This window comes from Syngnathus leptorhynchus, chromosome 2, assembly GCF_054491065.1.
Source record: "Syngnathus leptorhynchus isolate UIUO chromosome 2, UIUO_Slep, whole genome shotgun sequence".
In the NCBI taxonomy this organism is placed as follows: Eukaryota; Metazoa; Chordata; class Actinopteri; order Syngnathiformes; family Syngnathidae; genus Syngnathus; species Syngnathus leptorhynchus.
In genome coordinates, this window is record NC_141196.1 from 19,007,361 (window position 1) to 19,034,959 (window position 27,599).

Here is a 27,599-nt window from a genome sequence, read left to right on the forward strand (position 1 = left end):
GATCCCACAGCAGTCAAATAAAAATAAACTATGTGAACCAAAGCACTACTGCAGCTAGCAAGTTAGTCCAAGTAGTATCCAATGATTAATTGAAGCTGATATTGTTAAATTGTTGGTTCTTGTAGCAGCGGGAGGTGAATAAAGGGAGTAGTACACACATTAAATGTTATGTGCGAGTGAATAGACAAAGCCACTAGGAAATATGTCATCACTTGGAAGCAGACTCATTTCTTGCTAGTTTCAAAATGTAAACAAAAGCTTTATTGCTGCTCCCAGTCATTAACTGTGCTACTTAACCATCAGAAACAGTGATAATATGGTTCATGTGAGCCATAGAACCAAAACAATGAGCTGAAAGGGGTTTATCAAAACAAGTGACCCCCAACCACCACATCACGTGACCCTATGTGAGCTCTATTCCTAATAATTTTGCATCTAAATTGAATGAATTATGATTATTATTATTATTATTACAGGGCAGCTTTGAAGTAGAATTTGCCCGAGTCATGGACACTTTTCCCAGCTGCAATTCAACTTTTATAGAAAGCCAGAACGTTTTAGTGTGACCTTGCTTTGACCAAGGTGATCTGTCATCACAGAGAGAAATGTGCAGGCAGCTCGAGACAAAGGACATTCGTGCAGTGGTAATTGGGTTGGTGTTTTTCTTTCAGTTTTTAAAGTCACCAGGAACATCTCTCTCCTTCCCTTCTTTTTCTCGTGCTCGCTCTCCTCTCCTTCTATCAACCCCTCTTTCCTCCGCTGCTTCTTTCAATTCCCTGCCCTCCTTCGTGTCTTTGCTCAGTGCAAAAACATATTCATCATACTCCTCTGCTGCCCTCACAGTGCCGCGCCACGGAATACTAATGACAGTGTGTCTGCGTGTGAGAGGCTGCCAACATTTGCACAACACACAAGCATCTGTGTTGATGATGAATCTATGTGTGTTGTGCTTTACTCCAGGCTATAAAAGCTTGATAATACACCATGCACTCATTTGCTATAAGCCTATTAAGTGCATGCACAGAAAAATGCCATTGGATTCATGTCAGCCTCTCTCTCTTGCATCTTAGCATCCTTCCCTCTCTTCATCTCCTCCTGTCTGCACTGTTATCGGTATGTCTGCTCCGTCTTTGTCTCTCTGGTTCCTCTTTTTACCTTCTATTCAGTTTATTCTTTCCATATCCATCTTGCACTGTCACGCTGGAGGCTTAAAGCAATAGTTCAACAACTTTGGAGAGATTCACTTTATTTCTCAGGGTGAGCCAGGAAGTGCTTTGCATATAATGTCGGTAGGTTATATGTGAAGCTGCAAAGTGGGAGGAGATCTATCAAACACCTCGAGTTCAGAAAATAAAAATACCATTCAATCTTCCCAACAGTATTGACTCACGGCCTGGTAAAACGTATGGTTGAGTTATATACATTGAGCCAAACTATTTTAACAAATGCGGAGCAAGAATGCTCATTAAAACTTTTTAAGTGCACTTGAGCTCCACTGTAATCAAGCATTTATATATGACATGATTGGGAAGCCCCTTGCCACAGATCTATAATTAAAAGATCCACTTTCAACATGATAGTAAAACCACTAAATACAACCTGCTTCCATTTAGAATTATAGTCTCCATCATCCCATAATTATTCAATCAGAGTGAGGGTTAAAAAAGAATAAGAGGAATTGTTATAGTTGCATTAGCATTTCATGGAGTCTGACAAGCACTGATGTGAGTGGGGAGGGACAGTGGGGTGAGCCCCCCACTGGCATCGTGAGTGCACAAAGACCGTGATTAGAGCAGACGGAGCCTTTATGGCGGCGCTTCTCCTACATAATCAGCTTAATTTTTGTGTTACGGCAGGTTATTTTTGAATTAATGAGCAAGACCCTAAAATTCCTCAACTAAAAATGACATTTATCACGACCTGTGTCATAGAAGCCGAAGGTGTATTAATGGAGAGCGGAGGGAGAACATCCAGACTCCACAAATGAGCGCCTGAGCCTTTTATTTATCAGCATGAATACAAATCTGACTTTTTCTATTACCCTCATCTTTTGACCCGTGTGCCTGGGTCAATTGCGACATTGTTCCACTATGTCACTGTGAAAACACAACATATTAGAATTTGCACATTCAATCTTTGTCACAAGAATGCACAAACTACCATTTGCGTTTTAATCCTTTTAAGGTGCAAATGTAGTCGAACACGTTTTATGACTGCCATAACTTGACTTGTTAAAATGCACACAGATACAAACATTGTCGAAACAAAAGTGTTTCGTGATTTATTAAAGAATCAATCAAGGTAAGCACTACATTTTGTGTCTGTTCAAAACAATTGCTCCAACTTTGTGGTAACAATTTAGAAGAAGGTATTTTTCTGTCTAAGCATGACTTTGTCCCAGTGATGGCCATTAAGGCATGGTTGGCGGAATTTGGTGTGGAAGAATTATAGAGTCTGAACCCCATTAATAAATCTTATAATCAGAGATTATAGGCCAGGCCATCTTGTTTAACATCGGTGACCTCTGGATGAAAGGAGAGAAATCCAAGGGCATACTTGACACCGCGCAGCCGATACTCGTAAATGTTCGCGAATTAAAACGCTGATTGCAAAGGTATGCATGAGTCAACCGATGACACGAGAAAGGAAATTAAAATGAATTGTGGATGAATGCTTTCATTTCAACTAATTAAACAGCTGTTGAGACTGATGAACAAATCAGTCCCAAAGAAGAGCTGGTCGTAATTGAATGAAAGACAAATGGCGTCGGGCCAAGATGACGGACAGCACTGATAAATGGATGTACTGCCGACGAGGGGCAACTCACCTGTTGCTCGGCCTCCTCCTCATCACTGCTGATCTTTAGGTCATCCTCCAACATTCTGGGCAAACAAAAAATAACATCTTTAATGGCAGCCCTGACCTCGGCATCTGCTTGAATGAGATGAAATACAGCGCACTGTTAACTGCCATTAACTTTACCAAGCTGTCCTAGCAAATGGAGTCATTGCATAAGCAAAGTAGCACTGGCTTATGTTATGGAATGACGACGAGAACGGTGAATGAGGCATAGCGGTGCAGAAAAGCAACCAGATGTTGAGTTTGGAGCTAGAAGCCAGATTGTGTTTTCACCTGGAAACGTTCTGTGATGACAAGAGCTGACCTGCTGCCAAGAATTCTTTGGTAACAAGAGGGTATTCTGAGAGGAGAGCGCCCAGTGAATTCCAATTCATTTCTAATCGCTAGAAGTTGCTTTTACACTCCATTTGCAGAACCATAAATATATGAATGATAAAAACACAACATGTACTTGTGCTGGTGTGTTTGATGACCTCCCTGGTAGCAAATTATTCTGTATTTATGTGCTGTGCATTGGCATGGTCCCATGTTTTATTGCTTTATATAAACCATCCACGCATGCTACTGTTATTTTAAGATAGCACTGCTATTGTTATGACAGGAGAATCCCCTAAAGGGATTTTTACTGCTTCGCGAACTGCTCTCTTCACTGCTCTCCCCGCTAAAAAACACTCCCCAGTGTTGTGGTGTTTTCAGACGGGACCGCGCGAGTCGTGAATGAGTGAAGCGCAATGAGAAGCGCTTCACAGATAAGGGCGCAGTGCAGCACATAGGCGATGATAGATATATTTGGATGAATGAAAAATGGAGTCATACTTTATTTCATAAGAAGGCACAGATGGCTAGCGAAAGATAAGGAGGTAAGACGGAGATCATAATGACGGAGGAAGTGGAAGGCAGGGGCCCAGGAGAGTGAATGCTGGAAGAAGGATGGAAACAAGGAAAATGAAATAAAAGGCAGCACGAAGGAGCAAATGTAGAAAGAGCATCTTACACCATAGTTAACAACTGCCTGTTAAATGTGTGTGTGTTGGACTATTATTGGACTAACCATTCGCACTCACACCGAGGGGCAACCAGTGCACCCCTGGGGCTTTTTTTTTTTTAAAGAGACAAGGGTTATCAAAAAATTAACTTGGATGTAAACTTACTAATTTACAGTTGGAATTGGTTTGATCAAAGATAGAGTGAGAATTCTGTGTTTTACAGTGGTAAACTTCTTTTTACACATTGTCTGAATCACTTCTCCTGCCGAGGGTTGCGGGTCCGCTGGAGCCTATCCCACTTGACTTGAACAGTAAGTGGGGGACACCCTGAACTGGTGGCCAGCAAATCACAGACGTGTGTAAAACTATAGCATATTGTTACATGACTTTTAATACTCTCTCATTTATCATAACATTTAAGAGTCTTGTAATGATTTAATGTATGAAATTAGAGGAGCTACTTCCTCAAGTATGAAAACTTTTGAAGTCATTAAGTATGTTAGAATCTAGGCTGTATGATTAAGAAATGTTTTATTATACATTGTTTAATGAACTGAAAAAAGTTGTCAAATGAATCCCTCACAAGCAGATGCATATAAATAGGAAAACTTATTTTTGCTAAGCTAGAAGGCATATATTATGTGACATCCTTTTGGTGGAGATTCGTAATTTGGGAACTTTTCCACCTTATCTTGCACAAAATTGGAACAGTAATCAGCTTCTGATATTGTTATTATTCCACTGTTTGGTGGATTGAGCATAACATTAATTTTGTCAAACAAAATCATTATGCCTGTGTGGTATATTTACAAGCAGCGATCCCTGCCTTTCCAATCCCACCCAGCCATGAATCCTGCTGTGTTGCTATGCGAGTGAAGTGGAGTGGGCTGCAGCCTGAGATGTTGCAATATGCCCCCGGCTCACGTTAAATTAATGTAGCTGCACTTTCCCACTCTAATCCACGTAATCTTTTCCCCCCCTCTCCTACCAGTTCTGAATTTCATCCAAGAGTCAAGCTTAATTTTACCTTGAGGGAAACATAACATTGGGTCCGAAATTGTGTTTGTGTGTGTGTGTGTGTCTGTGAGTGTGTGTGTGTGTGTGTGTGTGTGTGTCTAGCGAGATATGGCATACTTACGACTTTTGTGGTGCACTTGGTGGTTTCACAGCTGACTTGCTGGCTGATACAGTACATCGCTCTGTAACACAATAAAGGTTATTATAAGCATTGTTTGTTTGTTTGTTTGTTTTGCTCGCTGATATGTATTTGACAAATAACCAGACTTGTGTCATTTTCTACGCCCATCACAATGCTTTGCCAATTCATTTTTTAGGTGCATGTTAGGTACATCTGTAAAAGAATTAAAAATAAGTTTAAAAAAAAAAAGTTAAATAACAATGAAATGAGAATAGAATAAATAGAAAAATCAATGACGAAAGCAAAAAAATCCACATATTAACTAATGTTTATCCCAAGAAGTATTTATTTTTTTAGAATAACTGCCATGATTTTCAAAGAACAAAATAAAAATGTATTCTTTCCACTAGTTGATATCCTTAGTGAATTTACTCCCAAGTGTTTCCTTTCTTTATTGTGTAATTTCTTCTTCTTTCTGGTTATTGCTTTTGCCAGCTACTTTTGTTCCCCCAGGTTACAACAAAACATTTCCTTTGCTGACTGTGGCATCCACATGAGTCAATTCCCTTCTTCCATGCCTCAGAGACATATTTTGCTGTGACTCACAGACCAAATCTGCTATTTTGTGTATCAATACTTTGTTCTAAACAAACACTTGATTTAGAGAAGGGAGGGTCATGACAGGTGACAGGTCAATCAAATCTGTTGTCTTCTCTCTGCCCTAAACAATTTTGGTGTATCATTTGTTGTGCTTTAAGTTTGCAGAGCTGCATTGCATCATACTGACACATTTCCCACCATGTGATGTAATGCACTTCTTACATCATTGCTACCTGCAATATACATTTTTCAAATAATGTTTCCCTGACAATGTCAATTAAAAGAGTTTTCCATCCATCCATCCATCCATCCATCCATCCATCCATCCATCCATCCATCCATCCATCCATCCATCCATCCATCCATCCATCCATCCATCCATCCATCCATCCATCCATCCATCCATCCATCCATCCATCCATCCGTGTCAATCAATGAATCCCTCCATTTGAACATTTATTCACTCGTTTAACATAGCACTTTGTAACATATTTATTCCGGTACTGCCTTTTCAGATTAACACCAGTGAATGTGGATGATCCCCGCAGCCAGCATGGTAACTTTGATTAGGGGAGACTTACTCTGGGTGTTGTAGCTCGAGGTCACATGCTGCGACTCCTAGGGTGAGAAAAAATGGATGAAAGCAGCGGCCAATGTGTTCAAGGAATGAACCATCAAAGGTTATTATTGATATCACAATATTAGATTGATTTCAGTCGACTCATTTACATCTTGCTACATCAAAATACAGCTGTTTTTGATATTTCTCCACAAAAAAAGGCATTTCTTTTACTGAGCAAAGTGGTTCTTCTTGTGTATTATAACGTATTGTATATTGTTGTTTACACAGCTCCATGGCAGACTTAAACCTGTGGCCTGATTGTGTCAAGCAAAAACATATATTAGCTGTTAATCTAGCTTTATGCGGTGAGTCCCAACCTTTACTGAGCCAAGGTATATCTATTTTACAATAGAAAAATATCACACCATACCATCAAACAAAAATGAGATAAAATCATTGTCTTTATGTCAATGTATTGGCTACTTAACTCTGGGTAATTCAGGCCTCTTTAATTGACAAAACCTGACACACACGCAGGAAGCCATGGTTTATACTGTTGTATAAATAATAACATGTACCTTACTAACCTTGCTTGGAATGGGGAACTTTGTTTGATCAGCTTTTCCAGGAGTGTGAATGGCTGTGAGAGGGGGTGGCCAGGAGTGAGTCATCTCCTAAATTTAAATACATATAAGCAAACAGAAACAAACACACATTATTAAGGGTGCTTGACAATTACAAATAATTCTGTTTACTCTTGTGGTCCAAGCAAACCAGAGCTATAACTCTGTATGAATTGAGTGAAAAGAATTCTGAAGAGAATTTTTGATGTGAGGGATTTATTTGTGCAAGCACTTGGATTTAGAAGAGCGGAGTTAGCATTCATTTATGGTTTTGTAGACTCACACACATCCAACTGGACTGTATTATAACTCACAATATAAAGTGAGAAGTGGATTGGGAGTTGGCAGCACACTCGGGGATCTGAGCATGAACTAAGTGCAGAGTGTTCAGTGTCCAAACTAAAAGCTGACTTCAGCTGGTTGCATTAAAAGCTAAACGGCAGCACTGCAGCAGCATTGTGATTTAATTGCTAATCACGCAGTCTCTCTCAGTTCAATTCCAGCTTCAATATGTGGGAGTTTCAATTAGTTAACAGAATAATCATCTGATGTATGCCTGCCTTTGTGTGTGAACGTGAGTGTGTGTGTGTGAATGTGTGTGTGTTTTGCAACACCATTCAGTCTCCGAGGCACAACAGTGTAAAGAAAGTTGAGTCCTACAATATGTTGAAAAATCTGCTCACGTAGCAAAGTAAAATGTAATTTCATTTTTTCTACCAAAATATGCCATCTGTCATTGAACATTTACAGCCACGTGATGTGGCGTTGCTCTACTTTCATGGGCTAGAAGGTTTTGTGTTGCACACTATCTCTGTTGGTCACCTACTACTGGATAGTGAATGAGCTTTTTACTTGTAGTGCACATTGGATGTGTCTTTTGTTAACCTACATTTACTGTATTTCGACTTAAATTGTTACATCAACCTGCCAAAGAACTAAAGATGGAACCTAGCCAACGGCTATACATGTAAATCCTTTTTTATATAAATAAAATACAATATAACTGCCAGTCATTGAAGTCCATTACTCAGCTAGACGGTGACTCAAGGAACACCGATTTTATTTTCGGTGGTAGTTATCGCATGATACTTTGATTTAAACATCTGCCACACACAGGTCACCGTGTGAAAGGTCTCTACAAGATGATTGACGTCACAGCTTCATCATCAAGACTCTCCTCAGCGATGTGGATGACTCATCGGATGAGTCATGTTTATACCGGAGTATGTGTATGTGGGTGAGCTGTAATGTTTAATCGATTTACCCAGGGACTTCATAGCATACACCGTGCCAGTGTAGTACTAGTACACGCGTGTGTGACTGCAAGTCCGATGTCGCTTGTGTTTCCAGGCATCTTTGTGAAATGTGCATGCTAGAAGAATGACTATGTTTTGACAGACAGCAGTCCTGATTATGCATGTATGTGTATTTTAATAATGTCTATTAGCCTCTATAAATGTTAATGTGAGTGATTACCTCAGTGAGTCACAAATCCTCCCTCGCTCCCTCATGCACACACAGACCTGTATATCAAAGTGATTTCATCTCATTGTCATTTAGTCAAGGATTATTGGGGTTTATATGACTACAATATCTCCACTCAGTACAGAATTATTTAGGATGATAATGATGATGATTATCATTCATTCATTCATTCATTCATTCATTCATTCATTCATTCATTCATTCGCTCATTCATTCACTATATTATTATTATTATTATTATTATTATTATTATTATTATTATTATGACTGCAATGGATAATCAAAATGGCCCTACGATACTTGTACTTTTACATTAAAACCAAATTCCCTTGGGGGGGGGGGGTTAAAGGTATTCCTCTTAAAAGTAGCAAACATTACAAGGGTTTTTCATCACCTCTGAGGATTTTGTATGTGGAAAAGATGCATGTAACAATGCCCAGTGATTAGCTGGTGATTGGGCCAGGCTGCATGCATGTCATGAGGCCGAAGTCAGCTTGGTTAGGCACCATCTTACAAGAATGTTATGAGAATAAGCTCTCTGGAAAATGCTCAAATGGATGCTTGCGACCACAATGACACACTCTGAAAGATATATTTATCAGTTTTGGTCAATGCACTTGACATATAAAATGTAAGTGTTGCATGAAAAGAGAAATTATTTGATGAACTTCTTCTGTATGCTCTTATTTTGCAACATGCCCATCACAAAGTATGGCGGTGACACCCTGGAACGACCAGAAAGACCCAGCTCAACCCTAATTAGGACAATCATTTAGAAAATAAATGGATGGATGAAGTTAACACCCACATCAACGTTTGCATCTGACCTATTGCTGTGTTGCGACAGAAAAGGGAAAACAGCTGCGGTCATCTGCTTTGACGTGCCACACTTTACATTTTGAACTTGCTGATCTTTCCATTTGACACGGTTTCAAAGTACAGATTGAATTTATCGAATTCAATCTGTAGTTTTAAGCCTACCCGTTTTATTGACCTAAGGCTCCTCATGCGGCTCACAGCTCGCGATCTGTCACACAGGCAGTTGACCAGCTTATTGATTTGTGAGAAGGGGAGGTGAATGACAGAGGGCAGAGAGCGATGAACAGGCACACAAAGAGAGCATCACAAGAGACAGAATGGAGACAATCATGGGTGACAGAGGAAAGTGAGCCATAAATTATCATATTATATCATATGCTGTCTTGACGGCCTTTGCAACTATCTTGGCTAGTGCTGTGATGACTTGACTCTCACCTCACTTTAGGAAAAAGCAACCAACCAAACAGAAATTTCAAAAGGGGGTTGAGAGTTGGTGATGAAATTATCTCATTACCTGTAGATGAGAAACTAGGGTAGAAGGAATGAGATATTTCTGCATGAAGTGACTGGACAATTGTCCAAACGCACGTTTATTGTTAACAAAAGCCAACAGAACTCCCATTACATGCATTTATCTTCTCTCCATTCAGCTCTTCCTGGCTATAATGTGTCTACCTCCAGAGAGAACAAATTTGCAAGCAAACTTAAAACAGCTGATGATCCTGGCAATGACTGTGTGTGGGTGTGCGGGCGGGCGTGCGTGTGTACGTGTACAACATACCCGCAAAATCTCTTCTACACAACTGGAGTCATTTGGAAGGTTGACCTGTAGAAAACAAATGGAAGACAAAGAAACTGTCACTTTTAATACAAAACATGAGTGACAACATAACACTGTTTGTGTTACATGCTCTTGAGGAATGCCACTTGAAATACCCATCCATCCATATTTTCGATATTGCTTCACGGGGCTTTAATGTTTATGGTATTTAGAATTAACTCACTCTTTGAATTAATGATTCCAATTCCCTCAATTCTTCATTGTTTTCATGTTGTCTTTTCCATAAATGTGTCTGGCAGTTCAGTGGAGGTTAACCAAACTGATTCTTAATTGAATGTAGAAGAAAGAATCTTATAAAACTATAAAAATTAAATGATATATGCAATTAAGAGCCCAAAAAAAAAATATAGACTGTGCTTCGTTCAAAAAACTCCAAACATGTTTTCCATGTCAGATAGTATAAAACAGGTTTTCAGGTTCAGGTCTTAAACTTGAAACCCTGATATTTACAATATATTGATGAAATGTCATTCGGACCTTGAAGTCCAAACAGATTGGGAAATTTGGGTTTTTCCACTCTTTACATCACACCACAATAAAATTTACTATGTGAATACCAGGCACTGTTCCCAAAATGACTACAAGTACGCTATTGATTAGGAAAGGTGGCACAACTGACCAAATGCTTGAGTTTTAGTTATGATCAAAACAAAATCCAAGTAAACAGAGAAAGGTCTTCTGTAAAAATGAAAGCATAAGCCAAACAAATGGCTTTCTTGGAGCGGCTACTCTTTGCTGTGTCAGTTCAGCCAAAGTGCATGATGTACTTCTTCCATTATTGGAAACAAATCCTAATTGTCTCTGCTGGATACGCACACTGCATTGTTAACTAAACGTACCCCACACAAGTATAAATGCCACTGCCAAATGAGTGTTTCCAAAAAGCATTTGAAAACAAAATAAAACAGTGTGATGGACTAGTTCCTGGCTTGTTTCTCCCTGACAGGCTCAATAAAAAAAAGGAGTGAGGAGATAAAGGAGCAGCTGGAGGAGAGGAGAGCAAATCCCTCCATAACCATAACCTCTGTCGCACAACATCACTAACTGCACCAACACGAGCATCAGGAAACATTTAGTGCCCGCGATAATGACCATGACATCATCCTCATTCTGAATTACAGCTAATAAAACTACAAGGGACACTGGCATATGCTATGTAACAAAAAAATGACTTGACCATTAAAAGTGAAAAAACATATTGCCAATCAATTTTAGCTTTAACTGTGCTAAATTGAAGTGATTCTAGAAAGATAGACTCACTATTTGAAAGCAATATGTTCATCTGAAAACAAATAACAGTTCAAGAGTAAGCTTTTAAAGAGTTAATGAATTATTTACATGTCATTCTTAACTACAGCCTTATACTAACGTAATTAGAGTTTAGCAAGAGAAATGCTCAATGTAAAATCGGTTCAGTCAAGAAGACATGAGGAAAAAATCATCGCTATGGATTGGTATGGTGTCACGATCTGAGTCACATGACATGACCTGAATCAAACTCGAGTCCAAAATTTTAGGGCTTGCGATTTATAAAAGACTCAGCTTGACTTTGACTTGGTAGTAAGCAGACTTGATTTGACTTAGAACAGAACAACACTTGGCTACATGCACCTCCAGACAGGCTGGCATCGAGAATGTATTGCAATAAAAGACACAACACTCACGCAACAGCCTCCAGGCTCTGTGAATAGCTGCCAGCCTGTAATACATTTGAATGGATATGTGAGTGTTGCAGTGTGTGTTTATGAGTGTGTTTGTAACTTGAGATGAGAAATGGTTGCAGTATAATACTGAAATAATAAAAAAAACAAAAAAAATCTGAAAAAATAGAAATGAAGTCTCTGCTAGAGAAGAAGCAGAGAAAGGATGACAAGAACAAAAGAGAAGAGTAAGAAGTGAGTTGGGTGGAAAATATAACCAAGGCAATTACTGAAGCAGAAATTCTTTTCTGTCTGAAATAGCTTCTCAGATGATAGAGGTCTATACACATGAACACACCAACAATAGGTCTCTCTCCCTCTCACTACTTCTCGCACATGTACTCACACACACGCACGCACTCACGCACGCAACCCCCCCCCCCCCCCCCCACACACACACACACACAGTCGAGTATTAGGCCTGCACCGAAAGTAAAAGAAATAATTTTATCACAGGAATAAAGCCAAAATATTGGAGGAAAAATTGTGAACTCATCAAAATACAAAAACTATGAAACAGTCAAGTTTTGCTTGCCAGTTTTAGCCCTGACAAAGGACTTACTCAGAGTGAAGTCACCTCTTTGTGAGAATCTGAAAAGTTTTTATTTTTTATTTAGTGATATCAGAACAGTGGGCTTGTCACATTGTTCTGAGATTTGGGGTTTGAATCTTGGCTCAGAGCTTCTTGTGTTTTCAGTTTTCAGGGTCTCTCCATGCTTGCCTGGGTTTTCTCCAGCAACATTCAAGAAGATGCATCTTAGGTTGATTCAAATCTCTAAATTGTCCATAGGTGGACATGTGAGTTGGCTCGTGATCAATCGGGCGTGTTTCCCTGACTCCTCCCCCAAAGTTAGCAGGGATTGGCTCCGACTAGCAATGCTTGTAAGGATAAGTGCTTTGGGAAACGGATTAATTTGGCATACCTTATACTGGTCGCCAGTAAACTGACGGCTACATAGACAAATATAAAATAATTTCCTGCCCTCAGCGTAAAAAAGGGTGTAACCTCTTTATTGTGCCGGTGTATGTCTAATCTAGTATGTCTGGGGTTTTGTTGCACTCCTCTGCGTACGCCAGTACAACTGTACTTTGATATAGTAACTCATGCCTTCGTTAGAATTGCATCTTAATTTGATTTCTGTGATGCACTTTATTTTGGAATCATCAAGTCCTCCCTCAAGCTTCTCCAGCTGGTCCGAAATGCTGTTGCGTGCTCGTAGGAGGGAGTACAGTAACTCAAATTCTGGCTTCCCTGTACATTTTAAATTTCACTTTAAGATTCTTTTTCTTTTTAAACGGTCTGCACAACTCCACTTGTACGTACATGCCCGGTGCCTCGGATCAGTGGACCACATGCTATTGGAGGTCCGGAAAACTAAGCGGAGCCTCAGAATGGATCAAGATTTTCTGATGCTCCCTTTGGATTGATGTTCCCTTAAGCGTGCCCCCTCTCTGTCTATCTTTAAAACACATTTTTATGAAATGGCTTTGACTCACCATGACACTTGGATTTTAATGCATGTATTGCACTTTGTATGCAACTCGGGTTGTTTTTAAAATCCTCAGCAAAAAAAAGGTTTAGTTGAGATGGTTAACATAACGCTGTGCAGGGACTAATAAAAGACAATTAAAGAAAGGGCTACTATGGGTAAACATTAGATCACAAAGCCTCTCTAATACTATCAGCAGCGACCTCTCGTACCAATGCCAAAGGTGGACCCTGGGCATATTTTTAATCTCTCAGGGTAAAAACTCCGTGGCTGGGACTGGTACAATCAAGCCATCGCTAGCCAATGGGTTTTTCTTATGGGAGGGGCTCCCGACCTTGCTTCCCCTGCTGCATCCACCAAGGATCAAGGTATAAATACAATGATTATTATTACTTTTTTACTACAACAGCACAGATCATAGATTTTACTAAACCAAATTGAACAGTGAGGCAAAAAAAACATACTTTATTTTCACTTCCACTGGAGCGATCCTGTCAGCTAATTGTGATTAAAAGAAAAATAAACAAAGATACTTGGGATGTTTAACTGACGGAGACAATGCTGTTCATGCAAAGTGAAAAATGGCACAACCGAGCCCTCTGTTTGTTTGTGAACCTGAAATTGTTCGTATAGTGGCTCATTCGTAAACTCCACATTACAGCTGTTATTTTATGGTGTAAATATTTATAAATATTTATATGTATAATATTATAAATGTAAATATATATTTGTGATGTGTCTCAAATGTTATATAATCTATTGTCTGTCACGTCATTCTAAAATGATAATATTTAATCCCCCATTTGTCATATAAGTCTGAGATTTCCTATTACTCATTTATTCAAGTGACTAAACCCATTCCATGGTGTCTTGTTTCTTTTGTAATGTAATCAATTATAGTCATGCGTACTAGAGAAAAAACGTTCTTTTGTGTCTGTGTTGAGGGAGGCAAACGTGGCAAATTTTTAATGCATGCAAACTTTTTTTCCTTGCGTGCCCTTGATGAACTGTGAACTCACCCGCTCCACTTCCTGTTACATCTCAAAGTAACTTCACGGGATTTCTATTCATGCGCTGACAAGGAAAAGGCTCATATTGTTTCACTGTCAACGGTGGGAGAGGTCAAAGTGTGACACAGACAAACTGTTGCCACAATTTCATGGAAACAAAAAGGGTGCCGTCAAAGTGAAACTGTCAGTCATCCAGTTGGCACTATTGAGGTTTTTCAAGACAGGGGTCCAGCCGGGTTTGGAAAATCTTCAAGGATATTTTTTGTTCACAGACTATTTGTTTATTCAGTTTCATGTGCTCCTGTTATCATCCATATTTCAGCTGTTTACAGAGCTGCACTGACCGCCATCACTGGGATTACCAGCATGTGAGATAGATCAAAAGCTTGACTCATGGTGTGTATGTGTGTGTGTGTGTGTGTGTGTGTGTGTGTGTGTGTGTGTGTGTGTGTGTGTGTGTGTGTGTGTGTGTGTGTGTCTTTGTGGCTGTATGTGTATGCATCCATATGTGTGAGCAAGCAAGTGAGCATGTTTGAGTTATCTGAGGATGTCTGCATGAACTGGTGTGTCTAAAATCCTGCAGATTGTCCTGGAAAAAGCCTCTCTGACAGCCTCTTTGCACATCTATACTGTCATATTCTCTAAAGCAGTCATTTTTAAAAGTCTGGTACTAAATATTTTTCATTTTTATTATTATTCGGCCCACTTTTTTGACATTCTATTGCCATAGAATTTCATAAAACTTTAGGAGACTTGTGGAATTTCAACAACGCAAACATTCCCCCATTCCATAGGATTCAAATGAATGACAGGTTCAACTTCCTCTAAACTTCCTCTTCTTTCCCATTCCAATTTCAAACAATGTCCAAACCTAATTGAATACTGTAAATGAGACGATTTTCCTCCGGTTATATGGGGATGGCTAATAACTGTAGGCAGGGGATTCCAAACTCCTGTCTCCCTAGCCACTTCATCCAGCTTTTCTGGGGGAATCCCAAGATGTTCCCAGTCCAGCCAGAAGTCTCTCCATCATGTCCTGGGTCTCCTCCTGGTGGGACATACCTGGATCGCCTCACCAGTGACATCCAGGTGGCATCCTAACAAAATGCCCGAAGTTTAAATAGACAATGTATGTAATTCATTTTGTTCGCAGCAAACTCCAACTAGGGTGTCATCAAACATCTTAAACTACGCTCAAGAATATCAAAATCACATACGCTACGCACTTACTACCCAAGCATCTTGATGCATTTGCGGTACTTTAACAACGTAGCAAAGTTGCCATATTAAGCACATTAACATTGAGCGAAAAACCACGATTGAAATGTTGATTATTCGTCCAGCCCTAGACAGATGTTCCCAGCATACCCTCACACAACATTTGGGTCTGCCAGTCACATTGGCATTTTCTTCCATAATCGAAGCACCATCACCAACTGATTGACAGCTCTGTCTTTACCCGAGTGTCCAAGATATGCGGCTGAAAGTCCGGTGACATGACCACAAAGTTGAATGTTGAACTGCGGTCTGAGGTGTCTCAGTGCGAGTGCACATGTGGAGACCTTTGTGTCTGAACCTGGTAGTTATGGTGGGCAGTATATGACCAGCTCCGGCTCCTTCCCTGCCAGAGAGGTGAAATTTCACATTCCTAAAGACAGCTTCTGGAAGGCGTGGATCAGACTGCCAAGGTCCCTGTCTCAAGCCACACTACCCAGTGACCATTTTGGCCCCTCTCACACCTGGCGAGTCCATGGGTGCAGGCCTAGTGACCAAGACCCATCAAGCCCTACCTCCAGGTGCTTTGTATGGTTCCTCACCGAGGACCTGTTTGCCATGGTTAACCCTGCTAAGGGCATAAAGCCTCAGGCAACTTAGCTCATTGGATCAGTGTCACAAACAAACACCACCACAAAAAGGTGATGGCTCATCATGCACATGTACGTTTTTGTGTGTTTAGTTTTTTTTTTTAATTAGCACTGCAGCTTACAGTCAACCACTTCCATGAATCATTTAGCATTTCATTTCAACCAGGTTTCTACATTCATCACTCACGTTATGTCAAGGCTATGAATGATTCGTGGCTGAATGTGACATATCCGCAACCACACAGACACTGACATCCACTAAATGAATTCTACTTTCTCACAGTACTCTGCACCAAATTTCTCCCCTCCTTTCATTCCATTTGTTTCTCTCTTACTTACTTCCTGCCACCCCACACATTTATTTAGCTTTCTCTCTCCCTCCATTCACTCTTGTCCTTCATCTTGCTTTTCCCTTTCCAAGCTGCAAAGAGGCAGATAAGCGGTTGAGGTACCATCCAATTAAATGTAGACATTGAAACATTGCTTCAAATAAGTCTGTCATTTTAGCCCTGTACTGATTGGAATTGATCTACATTATGCAAGCACTAGAGTGTAGGCAATGTATCGTGTGTATGCGTGTGCGCTAATGTGCAAGTGTGCGCTAAAAAAGGAGTTCATTTTAAGTTCAGAGTGAGTTCCATGTGTGGTTATTTTAGTCCTTGCATTGGTACTATAATACAGCTCTTTTTCTATCATTCAAACCTCCAGCTGTACTATAGTTTTCAAATATAACTTTTCCTAATTTTGACATTTAAGATCAATAAATCAAAACTTGGCCAACTGTTGTCCTGCTTTCTTCATTCTTCACAACTTTAGATGTTCAATGCTAGTCTGTTTCACAACTGTTTAGGCGCCCGTGAGCAACGCACCAAGCGCGTTAAACTGTTAAAAATGGCTTGTTCCCTTTGGTGATGTCATTTAATTGGCTCAACAAACATTTTTTGTTTTCCTAAAAAGTGATGGGTTCGGGGATGAGAGGGTTCCACCTGGCAGCAGCCATAGAATTGAATACGTGCATATCAGGTACTTGTACTTAATTGGAATCATCTTGTCAATACGTTCAATGAGAAAAATCCTGAAAATCTGAAAAGGACATTTTAAGGAAGCATTTGCAGAAAATTACCTTTTTAATTTCTTCTCTCTCTGGAGAGAAATTATACAAGCAAGTAAATATTTTGTTAGCTAACTAATTCAAAAAATATCCCACTGAACAACAAGTGTACTTTGACAGCTCGCTATTTAAAGTACCGCTAAAGTTCACTCGATGCTGTCTCGGTGGGCACTTCAGTGCGCCTCACAGTTCGGACTCGATTCAATATATGACAAGTGGCCTCCACGTAGTGCTGCCCCTAGTCGTCATGGCGACAAAAGACATGCTCGCCATTGGCCCCACATCACAGTGGGCGGGTTTGATCTGTGGGTCATTTGCATGAGGTAGGTCTGACCATTAGAACAGGCTAATCTGAACCAGGGTAAAAAAAGAGGGTAAAAAATGTCTTCTAATTATTGATTCTCAGGGTATTTTAACAAATGCATGTCACACACATTTCTAGAATGCTAAAACTGGTTTTAATTAGTTTTAAAAAGGAAATATTATTTGTGTCCTTTAAAGTGTGATTTGAATTATTCAATCGTTAAGCGGTCTCATAAATTCTTGATCATATCCTCAACATTAGTTGGCTGTTAAATGCATATGAGCGAAGAAGTGAGGAGGACAAAGTGAAGAGAAGATGTGATCAATGCCATTGGACCATATAATTGCATCAAGATTGGACTGAGGTTGAATACATTAATTAGCCTTGTTTTGTGGTGAATAACAGCCCAGAACAATTTAACTACACCATATAATTCAGTCTGTTTAAATGTGACCCCAACAAATCTACATTTATCCATCGCGTTGAAGTTATTTTGCTTTGCTTACCACTCTACTCAGTGTGAAACATATGTATTATGGATCAGAATCCGAAAAAGAAAACGAATGAAAGAGCCTGTTCTACTTTCCATTATAATTGCCTTCAAACTGCTGCTGTTGTGTTTTTGTCTGTAACTAAAAAAAGAAAAAAATGATTCATTCAAATAGTCACACTATACAAGTTTCTTGCTATGTATTTTTGTACCTGCTGACTGCTGCTATAGCACCTGAAATTGTCCTCTGTGTATCCTGGTTTTCGGTTGCATTTTCCCAAAAGTGCTTCTTAGGTAATTTAAGATGGCAAATTATCCATTGCTTTAAGTGGAAAAAAAATAAGTGCTGACACTTGTCAGAAATGTAGCTTATTTGCCACCACACAGGGAATGACTACTGACTTAGAGATGACTCTGTGACGTGTTTAGGCATACTAGCAGCTATCCAAAGCTGTTGTAGCGCAGAGCTTCCCTTGACCATCGACTAACCACAATGTTTGACGTGAGTATGATGATGAACCCTTTTTGCCACCCTCTCTGTGGTTCAGTTGTGTCTGCGTTTGATTTCCAGTTTTGCTATTTATGAGTTGCAAAATAGAAATTTTGACCCACAAACTGTGATGTGAAACCGCTTATTTCAAGCAGTGCTTTATAAGAGCTGTCCATAAAGCCCACTAGACTTCAGTTCAATTAAGCTCGTTGTCTTAAAAGATTCATGTCAGCTGTACCTCAGAAATGACGCTGAGGAACATGGCAGTGATGTGAACTGTACTGTGTTGAAAAATATCAATGATGCCTTTATTCAACTTCAGCTCAAATTTCATCACATAACGACCAAACAAAACCCTTAAGTCATTCAAACCCTTCTAGTCAAGTTCGGACATAACTTTCAATTCAATAACATGAGCATGGGTGTTTTCTGTAGTTTTACAAATGTGCCTCTATTTTTGGTTGGCATAAAAAAGAAAAGTAGTATAAAGGACACATGCAGAAAGCATCCCGATTGGCATTGAAGTTGAGAGCAGTGAATAGGCAATGACTGACAGATTTGTGTTTGTGTGTGCACAGCAACATTCAAGCTGAGTATATATGATTCACTCTGTTGGCAGGAAAATACAACGTTTTTTTTTTGTTCTGTTAGCAGAACTTGTGTTCGTGTGTGGTCTCTCTGTGTGTGGTACTCAGCATGATGCCTTTTTACCAACTAAATAAGTGCTTCTTAAAAGGGGGGGACAGCGGGTGGGTGATGAAGGGTCGTCAGCAATACAACAGGACACCGGTTAGTATTTGTTTATTCACTCAAATTCATCAACTCTGACTTCAAATAGTTCTCACTGCAACACAGGGTGCATTTCAATCAATTATTAGAAAATTATTTATTCACCATGGACTTAGCATGCGTGTGTGTGTGTGTGCGTGTGTGTAACAGTAGCCGAGTGCAGTTGTAAAGATGAGGTAATGATCAGTGGTTATCATAATGAACAATTATTCCTTTTTGAAGAAATTCTCAAGCAAGGATCACATATTTCGTTTGCAGGTTTGGATATGACTTAGTCTCTATGTAAGATATTATAATCAATTCAGGCACACTGTTTCAGTCCTGTTTTTTAGACAACCTGATCAGGAGTAGGATACTTGCATAATGTTTCCAGATAATATGAATTTCTTTTTTAAAAGAAAACAGAAAGTTAAGGGGCTTTTCTTACGCGATTTCCAATGCCCCAGATTGCATTCTAGTCTGCATCCTTACAATTGCAAGGTGGCCTTGAGCAAGGCATCAAAAGCCTCAGTCTCAACTCAAGGGCGGAGTCACACTTGGATGTAACTCTTAAATTGATTTCCGCTGCCAAGTGAAACAAATCGGATCCGTGCCACGGAAGCGTAACGAAAAACATAATACAGTATCATCAGTTATTCAGTCCTTTTTCAAATGTGGATAAAAATCCAATACTTATTGAATAGCTGCCATGTGAGTGCAGCAAGAACAGATTGGCTATAATCGTTGAATGAAAAATGGACGTTATCATTCATTAGAATCACTAACCCTTTTAACGTGAATCAAAAGTCGTAATCCTCCTTGATATTACGTTATAGAAACAAAGTAAAATGGTTCGAACAAGCACTCAACATCTGTAGGTGTGCAAGAAGTAGTGCCAGATGTGCTAGCAAAGCACTCAGGCAGGACACTGGCAATAAGCTCAGAGCTGTGAGGACAGCAGGACTTCACATGTGCGCTGGGGGAGTGTTTAAATTGAAACCCAAAGCGCTAATGTTGTGCTTTATACATAGACATTATCACAGGACCACAAAATGGGAATGAGCTCGTCACACATTCTCACATTTCTTTTCCGAATCTCTTGAACTGCTGGAACAGTTTGTTTGTTCAATCTGCCATCATCTGCACCTCCCGAAATATCCAATGTGGTTTGTAAAAAGTACAACTGCTCCTAAATAGTGTGGCTCACTCCTATTTGAATGTAATATTACCTGAGGGCAATTGTTTTTATGGAAATGCTTTGATGAGTAACATTGTAAAATACTGTACATATGATGGAAAACACAACAATAAGAAAGACAACAATCCCAATAGAATTGTGTATCTACCAATCTGTATCCAGGTTACGCAATTTATTGTATTTTTCGTCATTCTTGAATTTTTTTATACTCTCCATTTTTCCACTGATCTTACCTTTCACTTCCTCTGTACATGCATTATGAATTCTAAATCTGGGGATTTGAGGGTGTTAGGATCTGAGGTGTAAACCACTAGTTGGTACTCAAAAGGAGAAAATAATCCAACACAAGTCTTTTTTTTCTCAATCACAACTCTCCTCCCGCTTAATCGCCCCATTAGCTGCCTCAGCTTTTCTTTTATAATGTTAGTTTCTGCCTTCAATGTATACTTCAATTTTCTGAGAGTCGGGGGAGTGTTTATTTTAGAGTAAAAAAAAAACAAGCTATTATGGAGACTGTATTAGAATTGAGTTGTAGGATGAAACAACTTGCATTCATCATAAAAGCAAAGTACATTTACTAATGCGGACAAAAACACAAACTAATAGCTCCGCTTCAACTTAAAAGAGCAGACACATTTGTTAGGGATCAGAACATTGTCTGGCATAGGATTAAAGTCAGATGCCTTTCTTGACACAGTGTGGCACAAGCATTGGGACAGCGCCTGTACCCATACCATTTTCACAGATAGGCAACAACTTGCACCATGGCACTATAATATGAAATGTATTTAGAAATAAGCATATATCTGAAATCACAAATTAGAATCGAAGCAATCCAATCAATCTACCTTCCACTTGTTTAGTTTATTCGTCACAAGAGTAAAACAAGAGGCTGTTGCCTTGATTGTCATGCATTCCCTTCTCCCTTTTCTTTCTTCACTCCATCCTTCTCATCTTTCTCATCTCCCTTCTCTTAACTTCCCTCCTTCTCCCTCTCTCTCTCTTTTATATTCATAGGATTTTAAAATGTCTGTAATAGCCCTCGCTAGATCAAAACACTCTTTTCCCCACTGTGTGCGTGCGTGTGTGTGTGTGTGTGTGTGTGTGTGTGTGTGTGTGTGTGTGTGTGTGTGTGTGTGTGTGTGTGTGAGAAAGCTTTTTCCCTGTGTGCGTATTTCTATCTGTGTGTGTGTTTGCGCGTGTGTACGTGATTTGCATATCACAGCTATGCTCTGATTGGCAAACTGGCAATGCCGAGTCCAGCGGTGCGTATTTTTTAAGAGCCCCTACCACGTACACAAAGTTGGGAGCAGCCACTGGTCTGTATCAGAACCTAATGAATAATATGAGCGTGCTAGCAGCAGGGGTTCTCCATGAATTGTCCTGTAATGCCAAGCGCAATAAAGATTTTTATAACCATGTTTTTATGGGCACCAGACATAAGCTGTTATGAAATAGTCTGATATTTTACAAGCCGTTTGGTCTAGGTTTTATTGTCTCAAATGAAGTCGCCTTGTAATGTATCATATTTGACCAGTCAAGACTATCAAATGTGTTGCTTTACTACCTTCATATCCTGGGGAATTAATATCAATAGATGGAAAATGCGTCATCTCTTATAATATCAATCAGTTATTGGCAATTTGATGAACGCATCACAGCGTTCAAAATATATCCTGAAGAATGCAATGCAAAACTAAGAATACTAAAGTTTGGGTCAATCACTAATTAATAAATGTCAAAATACAATGGAGGGAATGGAGCAAAATGATGCAACAATGTAGAAACCCACACATTAGTAGGGGTGCTAGCGCGTGAGCTCTCGCATCCTACATTTCAAACCCCACGTGGGACAGAATATAAGCACACTTTCGATCTATCCACAGAACAAGAGGTTGGTGCGAAAAGCCTCGACACAATACAAATTCAACTCTTCTACTTGGCCCAAAGGCTGAGATTGGAGCAAGATCATGGGTACAATCCTTCAGAATGGAATGGTGACTGCTTTTCACTCACACAGTGACCTTGTGTATTCTGGTGAAGGCCTCCTGACCCTCATCATCTACAAGGAAGTAGCCTTCTCACTTACAAACAATGTGAAAATATTCCATGTAACATTGGGCTGATGTGTACATTTTCATATGGAGCACCTGAGAGCTTCCTCCAGTGCATCTCTGTCCAAGCATTCCATCAAGTATATCAAGGAGACTTGTAGTGAAAGTGCACGGAATTACTACTGTGACCCTTTAGACCACCATCACCGGGAGCGGCAGTGTGTCGAGTGCTCTGCCTTGCCTCTTCTTGAACCAACGACCTCCTATTCAGCAGTGTGATAACAGTCGCTTTATCTGACCAGCCTCTTGAGAGTGTCCAAACCAGAGGAAGTGAAATGGAGTTTTAGTTGGAATGGCAAACCCCTGAGGCTCAATAATACACACCTTCAGACTGATGTAGATGGTAAAAATCAATGCTGATCATTGCAGCTAATCCATTGCTGTAATGCTAATCCCCAGGGGTAAACTGAACAGTTAGTCATAGTGCACGATATGCTAAATAACTGCCGCTCTTGTCAGTTCATGAAACATCCATGTAAAGAGAAATAATGTGAGGCATGCTGCCTCCATTCATGCTTCTTGTGTGTCCCTACAATACATGACACAGTACTAACTGTTGTGTTGTACGGGAGCAGCAGGAGCTCTCTGAGTAATGTATCAAACCGGAATACAACGTGAGCTGTTTAAATTTGAATGGTACCACTTCAAGCACCCACTGAGGGGTCCATTCACTCAATTGCATTATTGTTTGTCTCAATACAAGTCCATTTTGGAGTGTACACTTTTTGAGGTATATCTGACCCCCGATTCCCCTAAAATCCAGATGATATACATCTGTGGTGCCTAAGTAAATGATAGAAGTGGCGGTATTATGAATACTCGTTTCACATGTGCATGTATTTGTGTGCATGTCTTGGTCGTGACTTGAAAGCCAGAGAGATATTATGCAAATGAGGCCAGCTGTTTGGTGCACTGGTAGACACTGCTGCATTGACAGAATACCATGTCCCCATGTTCCCCTGTTGCAATGCATCGCCTATTCAGTGAAGGCACCTCAAAATACTTTCATATTCATACCTAGGCCTCTCTATATTTCCAAGAGTTGTTCCACTTGTATTGTTGCAGTAACGAACAGTAAAAGCTTCTCCTGACAGAGTATATCCCTGCTCCTTATGTTAGTAGTAGTAGTAGTAGTAGTAGTAGTAGTAGTAGTAGTAGTAGTCGGAATAATAATAATAATAATAAAACAACAATAATAATAATAATAATAATAATAATAATAATGATACCATAATATCTCGGCAGTCATTGAAGCAGTTGGTATGTTTATCCAAAACATTATAAATAATATCTTTGTTATATACAAATCACAGTGAATTTAGCAAGCATTCGGTCTTATGCAAAAGCAAATATACCTGAAATGTAGGTCACACCAGGACCGTTATGGTGAACATGACATAAGTGCGAAAGAGTTTTGGACAACACATTTTTAAATGATAAAACTAATGACAAGACATTATGAACCATAAATGTTTTCCTCCAAACACTTACTTGAGCTTAATTATTTAAGCAAAAGCCACAAATTTACATTCTTAACAGCGACATAAATAGAGAGGTCGGTTTATTGGTATGAGAGAGACGCTGTCTCATCCTTAATTTTATTTATATAGAAACTTGCATCAAAACACTTTTGTTATTGGATAATTAATGCCATCATAATTGATTGTATGATGTTTTGGGAGAGAAAGTACAGTACATTTATTTCCTGCCGCTAAGAACACCATCACCACTTAAAAGGAATTATGACCTCAGTGGACAGGAAGAGATGCAGCCTCGCTGGTGAGGTTTTTAAGAGCAAGGTGAGTTTATCTGAGCTTTTCAAAGATAAGAGCGGCGGAGTGAATTAAAACAGTAAAGTTGTGGCCCACAGAACAGTCAGCTGGCAGATGATAAAACATTTTGTGGAGCTGCAGAGTGTGGATGATAACTCTCAGTAGACTGGCCTCTTTAAGTGACCTCTTTCACATTACACAAACTCATTTGATCCATTGCTAACATAAAAATATTGATCACTCTAGTGAGCAGACTGTTAGTGAGAGGAAGAAAAAACTAACATCTGCGATTTCATCATTGTGGCCACAAGCCATAGTAATCACTTTAATGAAGGAAGATAATCTTTGTCAGTAAATCAGAACATGCTGATGAATTGTTCACTCAACATGCTTGATAAAAAATATATACGGTATTTTCCAGACGACAAGTCGCTCCGGAGTAGAAGTCGCACCAGCCATAAAATGCATAATAAAGAAGAAAAAGATTTATATATGTCACACCGGAGTAGAAGTCACTTTTTGGGGGAAATTTATTTCATAAAATCCAACACCAAAAACAGACATGTCATCTTGAAAGGCAATTTAAAATAAAAATAGAATAGGCAACAACAGGCTGAACGGTACGGTATGCTAACGTTACATAAATACACAAACAAGGAACTAAGAACGTGCCTGACGTAACATATTAAGTTATTCAAAGAACTATAGCATAAATAATATAACAAGTTTATCGAACCATCTGTGTCACTCCAAATCATTAAATCCAATGAAATCTTCATCCTCTGTGTCACTTATAAACAACTCCCCTAACCCCGGAAGTAGAAGATGCGGCACTTCCTCTTCTACGTCGCTTATGTCAGACTCATCGTCAGTTGTAGTTCAAATTATTCCACAGACCTAGAGCACCCTCTTGCGGTTTGGTGTTCAATAATATGTGAAATGATATAATGTTTTAATAATTTCCCACATAAGTCGCTCCTGAGTATAAGTCACACCCCCAGCCAAACTATGAAAAAAAACTGTGATTTATAGTCTGGAAAATACTACATATCTTTTTTTAAGATGACAGTTCTAAAAAAGATTGATTATGTCACTTGAAAAAGAGCTGATTAGAATCACAGACTGGATATGAAGATCTGCTTTACATAGTGAGTAGCACGTAAATATTGAACTTAAAGTTACCTTAGTTACGTTAATGTCAATAAATACACCCATATTGTGATTACAATGTCTACATATATTTCTAAAAGGATATTTCATTTAACAACCCTGCCAGCTGTTTGACATCATCAGCATGTCCCTACGACATTTTCCCCTTAATGTTATTCTTTCAAAAACGTGTAATGTAATAATGACTTTACACCCCAAGATTATATCTTGATTTTCACTCTTTCAACTGCAATCAATAGGTCAGTCTTTTCAGTTGAGAATTAAATTTAAAAAAGCAAAAATAAAGAAATAAGACTAGGCTTTGACTGGATGTCCTTTTCAATGTACATGTCCTGATTTGCTAACTTAATTGTTTCTCTTTACATCCTGCACTCATGCATGGCCTCTATTTGTTAAAAATAATATCAAATTATATTGTTGTCTGTCATCTTTGTGTGTGTGTGTTTGTGAATGTGTGTGCGAGTGAGCGAGTGAGCGAGCGTGTGTGTGATATTAGGCCTAAACACTGAATCGAAAGAATGATTCTGCCCAAAGGTGTGTTTTGGAAATAGCAAGTCAAATGTAAAGAAGCAAAGTCATTTACATGATGGAAATTTAACCAAGCTTTTAATACTCATGTCGGTTTTTATCATAGTCCATTTTCTTTTATCAGACTTACGTGTCATATTAAGTTTATTTTTTTAAGCAAAAAGGCATAAATAGAAGCTGAGTCTGAGCAGAATATATTTTTTTTTTGCTGTGGCCTTCCTGATTACTGAGTAGAGGTCCAAGTCTATCCTGCTTCTTATTTACCGCTACATTAGTGGCGAGGCGCCGTATGTGCTTTTACACATGACCGACAGAAATGCCACAGCGGGTCTTCAAATCAGTGTGAAATTACATCAGCCCCATTCTTTGAACTACTTTGAAATGAAAGCTGTCACAGCACTGCTGGAAATGTCACCTGTCAGATCAGAGTTTACCTTGCTACCTCACTCACATGCCTAAACATGCTTGAGTATTGTTTACGTGTGTATTTCAGACAAACGTCAGTAACAGAGCAGTGACCTCACATTAAGTGTTTCAATGAAGCATCAATGTTTTTGACAGCCTCTTTCATCTCCCCTGAGCGATATCGCCATTCTTTGTTAATATGAAATTAATGATCAGAAGGATTATTTGGAAAGTCTTCTGACACAATGTTGTATGAAGGTCTCAGTTTCTTACAGGCTTCTCATTACCGGGGCCAACAAGGAGTTTTGTTTGATTCCTCACTATCTTTTCTCCCTTGTTAGATCAAAAACAGGATATAATAAAAGGTGTTATTAAAAAAAAATGTGGAAGACTATGTTTTTTGCAAGAAACTTCATAATTATGGTTTACTTTGGAGGGCCGTTATAACTGTGAACCCGAATGAATACATGATCACTCCATATTTCATATTCACAAAAGATTGATGACTAACGGGTTTAAACGTTAGAGGCCAGTAAAGAGGTCATTTATTTTAAAAGGGGGGTTGGTAACAAAAAATGCTTCAATATCTTAGCATTCTCAAAAAGTGAAGACAATTTGCACATTTGGTATTTTAGCAAGAAATATCGAGAAATGTGCTTTTGTGTGGGGTCAGATCTCTTCAGAGATTTGTTTATAAATACATTATACATGTTTGAAGACAATTTCTCAAAACATGTCCAAACACAGAACTGTGTAACACTGAATTATGTACCTACAGTACAGTGGTCAACTGAACACCATTTCAAGTTTCTAAATTTATTGGGGGTGTGACTAAAAGAGCATCCAGTGATGCACTTGGCTGCCCAGCATGCCCCTCCACCACTACAAAGTAACTGAGCATCTTGGTTCCATTACTGGCTATCTGGCACAATTAAGAGTTACTTGATTCTGATTATGTGTTCCATTCTACCACTATCACAAGCAGTTGGCTACCTATCTAAGCCTACCACCCTTAAAAAAACATTTTCCTTAAATGCCTCAGAGAAGAACTGCTCTGTGTCATTATTTAAATTCCCTAGTCTTGTGAATTTTTTATTATTTGTGCTACCCTAACCAAGCCTTAACTAAGGTTACCAAGTTTATATTTAGTCAACATGTACGTGCCCATAATAGAACTGGTACAATGGTAATCTTTGGCCAAAAAAAAAGGAGTTCATTGTAAACTTCCCAACTTCTCAAAGCATTTTTAGATCTTTCAGCTCATTGATTCA

The 27,599-nt window shown here is 39.2% G+C and overlaps 1 protein-coding gene across 2 annotated transcripts in view; it reads right to left on the reverse strand.

The window, feature by feature from the left end:
• aff2 (AF4/FMR2 family, member 2) overlaps positions 1–27,599 on the reverse strand; it is a 114,977-nt gene that overhangs the window by 33,394 nt on the left and 53,984 nt on the right. For both annotated transcript variants that reach the window (XM_085904901.1, XM_085904900.1), the window contains exons 5-9: positions 9,854–9,898; positions 6,733–6,819; positions 6,165–6,201; positions 4,984–5,044; positions 2,828–2,882 (exon numbers count right to left, since the gene is read on the reverse strand). In XM_085904901.1, the coding sequence (XP_085761027.1) occupies positions 2,828–2,882; positions 4,984–5,044; positions 6,165–6,201; positions 6,733–6,819; positions 9,854–9,898 (285 nt within the window). The remainder of the gene's footprint in view (positions 1–2,827; positions 2,883–4,983; positions 5,045–6,164; positions 6,202–6,732; positions 6,820–9,853; positions 9,899–27,599) is intronic.